Consider the following 13,296-nt stretch of genomic DNA (forward strand, 5'->3'; position numbering starts at 1 on the left):
ACAAACTGAATTGGTCCACTCACACTGACAGCGTCGTGAAGAAGGCGCAGCAGCGCCTCTTCAACCTCAGGAGGCTGAAGAAATTTGGCTTGTCACCAAAAGCACTCACAAACTTCTACAGATGCACAATCGAGAGCATCCTGGCGGGCTGTATCACCGCCTGGTACGGCAACTGCTACGCCCTCAACCGTAAAGCTCTCCAGAGGGTAGTGAGGTCTGCACAACGCATCACCGGGGGCAAACTACCTGCCCTCCAGGACACCTACACCACCCGATGTTACAGGAAGGCCATAAAGCTCATCAAGGACATCAACCACCCGAACCACTGCCTGTTCACCCCGCTATCATCCAGAAGGCGAGGTCAGTACAGGTGCATCAAAGCTGGGACCGAGAGACTGAAAAACAGCTTCTATCTCAAGGCCATCAGACTGTTAAACAGCCACCACTAACATTGAGTGGCTGCTGCCAACACACTGTCATTGACACTGACCCAACTCCAGCCACTTTAATAATGGGAATTGATGGGAAATGATGTAAATATATCACTAGCCACTTTAAACAATGCTACCTTATACAATGTTACTTACCCTACATTATTAATCTCATATGCATACGTATATACTGTACTCTACATCATCGACTGCATCCTTATGTAATACATGTATCACTAGCCACTTTAACTATGCCACTTTGTTTACTTTGTCTACATACTCATCTCATATGTATATACTGTACTCGATACCATCTACTGTATGCTGCTCTGTACCATCACTCATTCATATATCCTTATGTACATATTCCTTATCCCCTTACACTGTGTATAAGACAGTAGTTTTGGAATTGTTAGTTAGATTACTTGTTGGTTATCACTGCATTGTCGGAACTAGAAGCACAAGCATTTCGCTACACTCGCATTAACATCTGCTAACCATGTGTATGTGACAAATAAAATTTGATTTGGTTAGACCAGAAGCAAGTCAGTTAAGAACAAATTCTTATTTACAAGGACAACCTACTCCTTCCTCCAAGTCTGGGAATTGAACCCCAGTCTCCCATGTGCCCTGCCCACACGACACAGAGATTCTTTAGCTAAATGGCCCAGTACTGTACTCCCGACCATCACGTTGTACCGTGCCATAACGGAAACCCAGAGGGTTTTCATCTTTCTTGGAATAGAAACCTACTCATTCCAGGGTTTTTCTTTATTTTTACTATTTTCTACATCGTAGCATAATAGTGAAGACATCACAACTACGAAATAGCACATATTGAATCAGTTAAGAACAAATTCTTATTTACAAGGACAGCCTACTCCTTCCTCTTCATCTGGGAATTGAACCCCGGTCTCCTGTGTGCCCGCATTCTTTATTACAGCCATTATTGAAGGCTATCAAATGCTTCTCAAATATGGTAGTCAAACTAGCACTAACTAGCATTAATGGTACCAGTGGTTCACACTTAAAGTGCCATAGAATTCTGTGGCAACATGCAAGCTGCGTCACAGCAAGCTGCAACTTTTAAAGGAATGTAATACCACTGTAATACTGTAAAAAAAATGGCTAAGTAATTCACTTTTGGTCCTGAAAAAAAAGTGTTACGTTTGGGGCAAATCTAATACAACACATTACCGAGTACCACTCTCTGTATTTTCAAGCATAAGTGGTGTTATGGGTATGCTTGTAAAGGTTAAGGACTGTGGAGTTTTTCAGAATAAAAAAGAAACGGAATGGAGATAAGCACATGCAAAATCCTAGAGGAAATTCTGGTTCAGTCTGCTTTTCACCAGACACTAAGAGATGAATTCAACTTTCAGCAGGATAATAACCTAAAACACAAATCTACACTGGAGTTTCTTAACAAGAATACAGTGAATGTTGAGTGAGTGGCCGATTTACAATTTTGACCATTTTGAAATCTACTTGAAAAGCTATGGCAAGACCTGAAAATGGTTGTCAAGCAATGATCAACGACCAATTTGACAGAGCTTGAAGAATGTTTTTTTTTTTTATGAAAAAATGTTGCACAATCCAGGTGTGGAAAGCTCTTAACCAGTGGGCAAACCTGGTTGACAAGATGTCTTATGACGTATTATTCTGGTCGCAAAACGGTTGAAATAGGACGTTTTGTTTTATGTCTTTTTACTGACCAGAATATTATGTATTTTTCTGACCACCATACGACCAGTTGGTCATAATTCTGACCACTATTATGCGCTGCTATATGATGTAGCCTACTGGTGGTCATAGTTAAGACCTCGTCAGGTGGTCATAACCAGGTTATGATTACAGTTTATTACATACACTCTTAGAAAAAGAAAAAAAAGAGTTATTCAGCTGTCCCCATAGGAGAACCCTTCTTGGTTCTAGGGAGAAGCCTTTTTGGTTCCACATAGAACCCCCTGTGGGAAGGGTCCTACATAGAACCAAAAAGGGTTCACCTGAAACCAAAAAGGGTTCTTCAAAGGGTTCCCCTATGGGAACTGCTGAATAACATTTTTAGGTTCTACATAGAAAAAAAGGTGCTAAGAGTGTACTGTAAAAAGTATTGCAGAGGATAAAGTTTGATATTGAAAACATTGCTGATTACATTTATATTTGTTTATATTTGTTCCATAGTCACCAATTAAAGATAATCTGCAACATATTCTTACATTTAAAATAGATCAAGTAATGGCAAAAACAAATCTACATCACAAGGTTTCACACATCTACATACAGTAATTGGTTCATAATTCACTCAGACATTAGATGCATAGAAAGACTGGGACAGAGTATATAAAGGCCCATTGTTTTATTTGATTAATGATTAATCAGAGCGGTGTGATGGAGTAGATCCTTATCAAGGAGCTCTGAGCACAGACGGAGATCTGGAGCCTCATGGCCCTCTTGAAGAGTCATGTGATGGGTCAGATCTGCAGTAAAGACAATCAGCACATTACATATTGATCAATAATGAGATTTTAAAAGCAAACTAGAAAAGGATATCACTGAAGAAACTTTGTGGACTCAGCTGGCTAAAAGTATTTCCTTGGTACTAGTTGAAAAATGTTGTGACAGTTATAGCTTAGAGATGTCTTCAACAAATAGCAACTTGCTCATATACAGTACCTGTCATTTTGGGACACACTCATTCCAGGCCTTTTCCTTATTTGTACTATTTTCTACGTTGTAGAATAATAGTGAAGACATCAAAACTACGAAATAAAACATATGGAATCATGTAGTAAACAAAAAAGTGTTAAAACAAATCAAAATATATATTTGAGATTCAAAGTAGCAACCCTTTGCCTTGACAGCTTTGCACACTCTTGGCATTCTCTCAACCAGTTTCATGAGGTAGTCACCGGAATGCATTTCAAATAACAGGTGTGTCTTGTTAAAAGTTAATTTGTTGAATTTCTTTCATTCTTAACATGTTTGAGCCAATCAGTTGTGTTGTGACATGGTAAAAGACCAAGTCCATATTATGGCAAGAACAGCTCAAATAAGCAAAGAGAAGACAGTCCATCATTACTTTAAGACATGAAGGTCAGTTAAATTGGAAAATGTCAAGAACTTTGAAAGTTTATTCAAGCGCAGTCGCAAAAACCATCAAGCTCTATGATGAACACTGGCTCTCATGAGGACCGCCACAGGAAAGGAAGACCCAGAGTTACCGCTGCTGCAGAGGATAAGTTCATTAGTTACCAGCCTCAGGAATTGCAGCCCAAATAAATGCTTCAGAGTTCAAGTAACAGACACATCTCAAAATTAACTGTTCAGAGGAGACATGAATCAGGCCTTCATTGTTAAATTGCTGCAAAGAAACCACTACTAAAGGACACCAATAAGAAATGACTTGCTTGGGCCAAGAAACATGGACAAAGGACATTAGACAGGTGAAATCTGTCCTTAGGTCTGATGAGTCCAAACGTGAGATTTTTGGTTCCAACCTGTCTTTGTGATACACAGAGTAGGTGAACGGATGATCTCCGCATGTGTGGTTCCCACTGTGAAGCACGGAGGGAGTGCGATGGTGTGGGGGTGCTTTGCTGGTGACACTGTCAGTGATTTATTTAGAATTCAAGGCACACTTAACCAGCATGGCTACAACAGCATTCTGCAGCGATACGCCATTCCATCTGGTTTGCGCTTAGTGGAAGAATCATTTGTTTTTCAACAGGACAATGACTCAACACACCTCCAGGCTGTCTAAGGGCGATTTGACCAAGAAAGAAAGTGAAGGGAGATCTGCATCAGATGACCTGGCCTCCACAAATCATCCAACCTCAACCCAATTGAGACCATTTGGGATGAGTTGGACCACAGAATGAAGAAAAAGCAGCCAACAACTGCTCAGAATATTTCATAGTTTTGATGTCTTCACTACTATTCTACAATGTAGACAAACTGTTGGAAAAGCATTCCAGATTAAGCTAGTTGAGAGAATGCCAAGCGCATGTAAAGCTGTCATCAAGGCAAAGGGTGGCTACTTTGAAGAATCTAAAATATTAAATATACTTTGATTTGCTTAACACTTTTTTGTTTACTACATGATTCCATGTGTTATTTCATAGTGTTGATGTCTTCACTACTATTCTACAATGTAGACAATAGTACAAATAAATAAAAACCGTTGAATGACTAGGTGTGTCTAAACTTTTGACTGGTATTGTACATACTTTGCCTCCTCCTCCATCAGGGTGGTCACGGGCATATTTTAAGACTTTCCAGAGGGCAACACAATAACCTCTTGAGTTTGCAGACACATTTACATTTAAGTCATTTAGCAGACGCTCTTATCCAGAGCGACTTACAAATTGGACACTTACTGTATGCATAGAAAGAGAAGAAAATAAATGAATGATTGGCATAATGTGGGCATGCAGGACACGACAGAACAGTAATGCACAGTAAAATATCTTTAACAGTCAGAATCTACAGAATCTACTAGGTAAGGTAAGTAAGGCAAAGGCATGTTTGCTCTTCTGTCCCTTCATATTGAAGTGAGACATTCATTCATTGGTCAATTGGTCAACAATCTAACAATCTAACAATCTGACACATTTTTAAGAAAGAGGATATCAAAATTAGTAGTTGGATAATTACAATTTTTAACTCATCTCTAAATAGTAACGTTTTGCTTAATCTTAATTCATGTTGTAATATTCAAACAACTTCTTATATAACACACCGCTCCAAAATCCTGTGGACATTGTTCCAGACAGAGGTTCCCCCATTGAGGACAGCTTGCTAGTCTTAAACAAAGAAAGCTAAATACAACAATGTAAGTATGTGTAGGAGGCAATAGAAACCAATAAGTTGTGTGTGTCATATCATTCTTACAACAAATATTGTTAGAAATGGGTGTAATTCCAAATCTCTCCCTCTTCTCTGCAACTGCACACATGTGAGTTTGTGTTGAATCAGGACTCATGGGTTGTGCACCTGAAAAAAAGGTGAGTTAAAATAGGATTCGATTTGCTTTACAAATGTATATTATTGCGACTTCAATTGTATCTACTTACACAACACTCTGAGGAAAAAAAGGGTTCCAAAAGGGTTATTCGGCTGTCCCCATAGGATAACCCTTTTTGGTTCCATGTAGAACCCCTTCATGTATACCACTCTATGGAAAGGGTTCTACATGAAACCCAAAATACATCTACCTGGAACCAAAGGGGTTTACTTGGAACCAAAAAGGGTTCTTCAAAGGGTTCTCATATGGGGACAGCCGATTGAAGCCTTCAAGGTTCTAGATAGCACCCTTTTTTCTAAGAGTGTAAGATCGGGCAGCTATATAGGCAGCTGAATAGCATGTCTCTTGGGAAATCCAGTCTCAGTGACACATGATGCAATGAAAAAATTAATGATCATCAGCATTGCTAGTACAAACCTAACCTTTACAAAGTTGGTTGGTAGGAATCAATACACACTGAAGATCAGAGTATCAAACCGAAGAAACAAACATTTTGCAAACAACTTACTGTCAATTACTATTCATTTAAGGAGGAGTGGTTCTGCTCTCTCCTTTACCTGGGATGTGGCAGAATAGGTAGGTCACTGGTAATTGAGTGGATGGCCAGGCACTGCTGTAGAGGCCATGCATCAGGACATTGACATGTTTCAGGAACTGTAAAGACAAATCATGATTAGCCATTACCCAAGGTCTTCACGAAGTTAGACATAGCCTAGCAAGTGCATTGACTATGTTGCACCTCAGCCCTCCGGCAGACAGACACTCTCTCTCCATCTATGTTTTGCTGTCTATTTGCATTTCTTAGTCCGTAGACTGGATAACTTCTATACTCATTCCCTTTTTTCCCTCCTCCAACCTTCCATCCAAGCTAGAGTTTCCTGCAAAAAAAGAGAACCAATAATTGAAAAAGGCAGTTGAGAGGTGTAATCTTAGAATGAGTGTTGAGGAGGAGCAGGGACAGGCAAAATGTATCATATTGTCAAATTAAATATAGACAAAAATATCTCTGATGAATCAAGAAAGTCTAAACATCCATATTGGGGGTACACGTTTCAAGAATTAGGCTAGCTTACCGTCTCACACACAATAAATGTTTACTATATGTGTATTCATGTACCATCTCTCTCTCACAATGTTGACAATCTTTTCTTTAAGGTATTGTGGTCATAATCATCATCTCTTCCCCCTCTCTCTCCCAGAACACACACTCATAGCTAGCATGACAATGTTGACATGATCATCATCTCTCACGCACACACGCAGAGAACACACACATTTACTTGCATTAACTAAACATATATCAAAATGTTAGCTAGCTAGACCCAACGCCTACAAAAGGTAAAATTGAAACTTACCATGTCCATGGAGATTAGCCAGAGAGCTAACGTTAGACAGCTAGTTAGCTAAAATTAGCCAGCCAATATAGCTAGCAAGCAAATCTTTCCTTGACGTTCTTCTCCCCAACAAACCACTGCTTCAATTACAAAAGTAACACAAGATTGCAGGAAAACAGGGACTACCACAGCAGGCAAATCCTTTAGTTGTTTTGTTTAAATTTCAAGAAACGGTTGTCTTTTTCCAACTGTGTTGTTGTGTAGCCTATTGGGCGAGCTGTCCCAACTAACATGGAGTGTTGACCTATGCGCTCGAGTAGGCTGCGATGAGATCTATTGCTGTGCATGAAGCACAGATTCCAATCCAAGTTAACTGGAACTGATATGCCTACCTCCTAATTTAGCTACTGAAATTAAAATGCAATTACAGCACACATTATGTTGATTGTTTAAAAGCTTTAAGGAAAAATATAATAGTCATATTATCTGGGTCAAAGTCAGGTGCAATCATGTTGTACAAATTATTGATTGAAAAAAAAAGGTGATAAAAATAGGGTTTTGTAAATCCTGGTGGATTGTAGCAGGATACTGAAATAAAAGACTAGGCCTACATGTTATTTGTTAGTCATAATAGAACATCAAAACAGCATTCAGTGGAACAGAAGAAAATGTGCAGCACAATAAACAGTACAATTAGTTAACACAGACAAAAGATTACCATTAGAAAGCCAACACACACAGCAAGCTACCAGATATCATTAATTAAACAACCATTATTTCATTGTTCCGCAGTTTTACTGCATTTTAACAGCAGTGCCATTTTTTAAGGGTATCCTGTCATATTGTGCATTGTCTCACATGTTAAGGAAGTTAATGTGCACTTTTCAATTGGGTGGACTGCAACTACGAAAAACATAGCCTGTAGTAAAAGCAAAAGCATTTATAGTATCGGATATTCTCTAAAGTAGGTAAAATCTCTGATAGCTATAGGACCATAGAGAATGTCATAAATATTTTTAATGACGTCAAAAAGACGTAATGTAGAAGACGTCTTAATCTGGTTGTGATGTGGTTATGAAGTCCAGACCAGATTTCAACCAGTAAAATATGTCTTTATTACATTTTATGCCCACTGGGTAGAGATTTATCCAGAAACACTCACAGCTATAATCAATGCCAAAGGTGCTTCTACAAAGTATTGACTCAGGGGTTATGAATACTTATGTAAATGAGATATGTATGTAGTTTAATTTTCAATACATTTTCAATAAATGTACAAACATTTCTAAAAACATGTTTTCACTTTGTCATTATGGGGCATTGTGTGTAGATGGGTGAGGAAAAAACAACTATTTAATACATTTTGAATTCAGGCTATAAAAAAATGTGGAATAGGTCAAGGGGTATGAATACTTTCCGAAGGCACTGTACATACATACAGAAATAGTGAATAAGATAAGCCTGAAAATACAGTTGTTGGTTTGCAATCTCTGGCTAAAAAACGGGTTCCGTTGAAATGAACAGCTCACTCACTATGATTCTCGCACCAGGTTGGACACGGAAGCAGTGAAATGCAATCATGTCCCTTTTCCCCAGCATGTTATGACACTGACCTGAAAGAAGAGTTCCCTCTCCTCTGGTTGCTCCAGTAGGGTTTCAATCAGCTTCATGAAGCTGGCCTCTGATGCTTCCACCTTTGGATCTGAAACCTGCAGAAATAATGCACAGTGGGTAAGTAAAACTAACCATAGGCTAACAAGAGTCCTATGCTAAATGCTATAGAAATTTAGCAAATATACTTACAGGCTTACATACTGACTTACATACATAGTCTTTTGAGGCAAATGTGGGAATAAAACCCACATTACAAGTACCATGTTACAAGGACCACACTACTACCAACAGAGCTATTAGAATCAAGGTTCCTTCTCCGAGCAGTCCTCACCTCTCCCTTCTGATTGGAGACACAGCTCCTTATCCTGTTCAGGTGTGGCTGGACAGTATCAGGGCGACACAGCTCATCATCACAGCGACACAACTCCAGAACCAGCTGTCAATCAAATGAGAATTGATAAAAAATGGCAGCAGGTGTGTGTATGTGTGATTGTTGAGTTCAATGTTTAAGTAGGATGAGGTTGCACTTATCTAATGTAAATCTAGCATTTTCCTAGGGCTGGCACAGTAATTGTACAATCGTGTAAACGACTATTATGGATGAAGGCCGTCATGTAAATAAAATAACTATCATAAGCGTTTTAATAAAAATAAAAACATGTTTTTTTATCAACTTCATTTTCAAGTGGACAAACTTGACCTAAATATAGTAAAATAAAAGTTCTGGTTACTAGTCCACCGCTCTAACCACCGCTCTAACCACTAGGCTACCCTGCCGCCCCAACAATGAGACAGCCTACTCTCTGCTCTCTACTCTTTCATCATATATGCATTGTCACTTAACCATACCTACATGTACATACTACTTCAATAAGCCTGACTAACCGGTGTCTGTATATAGCCTTGCTACTCTTATTTTCAAATGTATTTTTACTGTTGTTTTATTTCTTTACCTACACACACACACACACATACCTTTTTTTCGCACTATTGGTTAGAGCCTGTAAGGAAGCATTTCAGTGTAAGGTCTACCTGTTGTATTCGGCGCACGTGACAAATAAACTTTGATTTGAAAACAATAACCAGTAGAAACTGCAGTCATTTTAATTATTCTTAGCAATGATTTAAGAATCCTAGTGAGTAAGTATTAGCTAGGTTGCCACTTGTTGTTTGCCTAATGAAATTGAACTTAATTCCATGAAAATAAATAGCTAGCCAGCTACTTAACCCTGTTGCCCAAAGCTAACATTATAAGCAGCCAGTTAGCTTCATCTGGCTTGTGAGGATCGACCGGAACGGGTTATGGGCTGTGAAGCTAGCCACAATAAGGATTAGGCACAATAGAGGAATTTGTGGTTTGCCTTCAAAATAAATGTGTCATTGACAGTGATGCAAATAGTAGAATGATGCCATACTTTTTATTTTGAAGGCTAACCACAAAGTTCACTATTGTGGCTAGCTTCACATAGATGGGTCTGACCACCATTAATCAAATAAGAACTGTCTTCTAAATTAGGGTTAGAAGACAGTTCTTGTTTGATTAACGGTGAAGCTAACTATAGCTAGCTAACTATAGCTACTGAAACAGATGATGTCATTTTGCTATGTTTTTGGGGAAGAACATTGTTTGCATCCAGGAGCTAGCTAGCTTTTTTTATGACCAGGACTGTAGGTGCCCGAGACAACTTTACCAGCATCATAGCATACATATCAATGAATTGTTGTGACGTATGAAATACGAGTAAGTGTAATCAATGTGTAATAACTACATAAAAAATGTATCAACGCGTTAAATTATTGTGTGACGTGCAGTCATATTCAGGTCCTGATTGATCAACAAGCTTATTTGACATGGCAAATAGTGTTAAATAGCATATCTTTTGACATGCAAAGACCCAAACGTCGTTCCATAGAAATCCTGGTTGAGAATGAAACGACTGAACAACAAAACAGCACAGCAAGTAAGTAAAAGAAATAGGTTTTGATTATGTTATACTGGTAATGGGGACAAATGTAAATGACAACAAAATAACTTTTTGGTCAGTATGGTGTGTGTAACTTTCATTTAACTAGACAAGTCAGTTAAGAACAAATTCTTATTTACAATGAAGGCCTATCTCTGCCAAACCCGGACGACGCTGGGCCAATTGTGCACTGCCCTATAGGACTCCCAATCATGGCCGGATGTGATACAGCCTGGATTCAAACCAGGGACTGTAGTGCCGCCTCTTGCACTGAGATGCAATGCCTTAAACTGCTGTGTCCATGTGTGTGTTAACTATACTAGAATGCTTAAAAAAGCCGCTAAAATTGTAAATATCGGTTTGGCTGACAAATAACCTGCATACAAAATTCCATGACCATCACAGCCCTGTTTTCCTTCCATAAACTGTCCACATTTCAGTAGGGTACACTGTACCTAGATCTGTGCCTAGCAGCAACTCCTTTCTCTCCCGTCACCCCCACTCACCCGTGCTCTCAGTCCCATGAGGAGTTGGACCCTCTCTCTGTAAGTCATCAGTTCAGGGACTATGTCCAACACGCTGGTGGCAAACTCCTCCAGCAGCCCATAGTCCATGATGTCTCTCCGCTCTACAACCTGCCACAGAGCTGCACACACCAGGCGCAGTGGAGGAATAAAAAGACGCATAGACGACAGAGGAAGAGGAGGACCTAGAAGAGAAAACAAAACATTTAAATTTGACATCTAAATGAAAAAACAAGCTAGTTACTATAACTTGGGGGGGCATACTTCATATATGTCCCAACCCTTTTTGCTCTTGTTCACTCCCCTTTCCAGTGGGTTATACTACAAAACCGAATCAATGAGTTAGCCAGCTAACTTGCCTGAATATTCTGAAATAACATTCATTTTTTTAGAAAGATAAGCTTGAAATGGGGATGTTCTAATTAACTCAACAAACCAAAAAGACATATGTATGTTTAGATTTCTTAATTAACCAGAAAATCAGTTTCTAGTTGTTTTATAAAGTTAGCTGGTAGGTGTAAACCACCGTGACATCCATTTTATTTTCTACAGTGCCATCCATGTCAGATCAATGATGAGGAGTAACAGAGGCAGAGAAAACCTTATGGGAATCAAATTCAGCCTTGATCAATGAGGAAGCTATAGAGATCCTATAAAATGATTCTAATTCCTAATTCTAGGGAGGAAGCTTAATAGCAGGGCTGACCAAACTGAGGCCAGAAGGCCAAGTTAACGATGTTTGGTTTGGCCCACCTGGACCACGAGAGAAAGCATTGCCCTGTGCCTTGAAATTCCATTAAAAATCAGTTTTGGAACTACTGAAATAAAATTGTCTACATTGGGAAATCCTAGCAGTCACAAACCACCTGGCTCTGACTGACACCGACCCATGAGCCCATCTCTTTCAATTTACTGTAACCAGCATCCGACACCGGACGTCCATGGACAATGAAAAGTAGTTTAAATATGGTCAGCCCGCCCTGGCCTTAATTTCAACATCCACAGATACATATTTTTGGTTCGGTCCAGACTTGATTTGGCCCAGACATAGAGGTCCATGATTTGTTCAGATGTGGTTCACTCTACTGTACTCTATTAAGCTGTACTTTGATGTCCAAACTTGTGAAACATAGACCTCTATGATTGGTTCAGATTTGGTCCGGATCAATCAAATTTGGTCTTGTTTGGGGGCAGAGCTCATTAAAATAATAGCCAGTATGTAGAATACTACCCAAATATGCAAAAGGAGGATATTGCATATTTATATTTTTTGTGTACCTATTTAGGACACATCACCATGAAGATAATGCCATTCATATAGTACAGATCAGAGACCCATGATGAAATTTCATTATGGCAATTCAGTTACCGGGAGTAAATCCACGTTATTTACTGCAGTTCAATAACCAAGAGATTTCAAACTCAAGGTGTCACGTCATAGCTGACCCCCCCTTCTTTTTCGGAAAACATATTTTAATCTGAATTTGGAGCAGATATTTAAGAGTTTTGGAAAACGTAGTCACGCAAAATACTGAGGGAGATTGCATCTACACAGTTCTTCCAGTAAATGTGTTTTTGGAAAATGTTCAGTGTAAATGGTTAAAATAGTCATTGTACATACTGCTCTTCAAAGGCAAAGTGCAGCAAGTATGAATTTGGTCAAAAAATCTTTGATCTGTTGTACTTGCCAGGTATACTACCTGATTATTGTGGTATTTAGTTTCATGGCACCAGAACAAGCCATCCGATCAGAATATACTATGAAGTACAAGAATTTGCTGTCCGTCTGGACCAGGGATGGGCAACTGGCGACCGCGGACCAATCCACTCCACCCCTTAAACAAAACACATTTTAAAATTTGGTAATGCATCAGCACTTTTTTTCCCTTCAAATTTGATTTAACTATCTTACTTCAATAACAACAGCTGGAAGAAATGACATCACACCAATTTTTTTTCAATAAAAAGAAATTGCAAAAACAAGTGTTGAAAAAATCATTCTGAATATTTCCCCTAATGTTATTAGCCTACCTCTTCTTTCTCTCTCCAGTGTTGCTTCATTCTTTCCTAAATGCAATAAGTTTTGTTGTCCTTATATTAATAATTCTAAGGACATGCTTGAATAATATAGGACTAGAATGAGATGCAGAAGGCTTGCACTTCTCTTCATGAAGATTGAATGGTTATGGGTCTGAATAAATAACTGAATAACCTACCTTCATTGCGCGTTCACTCTTTCAAAATGATATGTACAGTTCTATTGGCTGCTGTATTTAACATTCAGCAAACATGAGAATATTTTCCTCTTCTAATATTCTATTGGCATAAGAAATGCTAAAGAAAATCATGTCCCGCAAGCTGTTTGAGTTTAGCATTTCCTGCATGGGACTCCAAGAGTTAAGG

General features: G+C 38.9%; 1 protein-coding gene across 1 annotated transcript in view; it reads right to left on the reverse strand.

The window, feature by feature from the left end:
* LOC118401849 (uncharacterized) overlaps positions 1-13,296 on the reverse strand; it is a 42,260-nt gene that overhangs the window by 26,651 nt on the left and 2,313 nt on the right. Inside the window, exons 2-4 of the mRNA XM_035799468.2 lie at positions 10,876-11,078; positions 8,737-8,841; positions 8,405-8,500 (exon numbers count right to left, since the gene is read on the reverse strand). Of these exons, the coding sequence (XP_035655361.2) occupies positions 8,405-8,500; positions 8,737-8,841; positions 10,876-11,078 (404 nt within the window). The remainder of the gene's footprint in view (positions 1-8,404; positions 8,501-8,736; positions 8,842-10,875; positions 11,079-13,296) is intronic.

The sequence above is a fragment of the Oncorhynchus keta genome, chromosome 23 (genome assembly GCF_023373465.1).
Source record: "Oncorhynchus keta strain PuntledgeMale-10-30-2019 chromosome 23, Oket_V2, whole genome shotgun sequence".
In the NCBI taxonomy this organism is placed as follows: domain Eukaryota; kingdom Metazoa; phylum Chordata; class Actinopteri; order Salmoniformes; family Salmonidae; genus Oncorhynchus; species Oncorhynchus keta.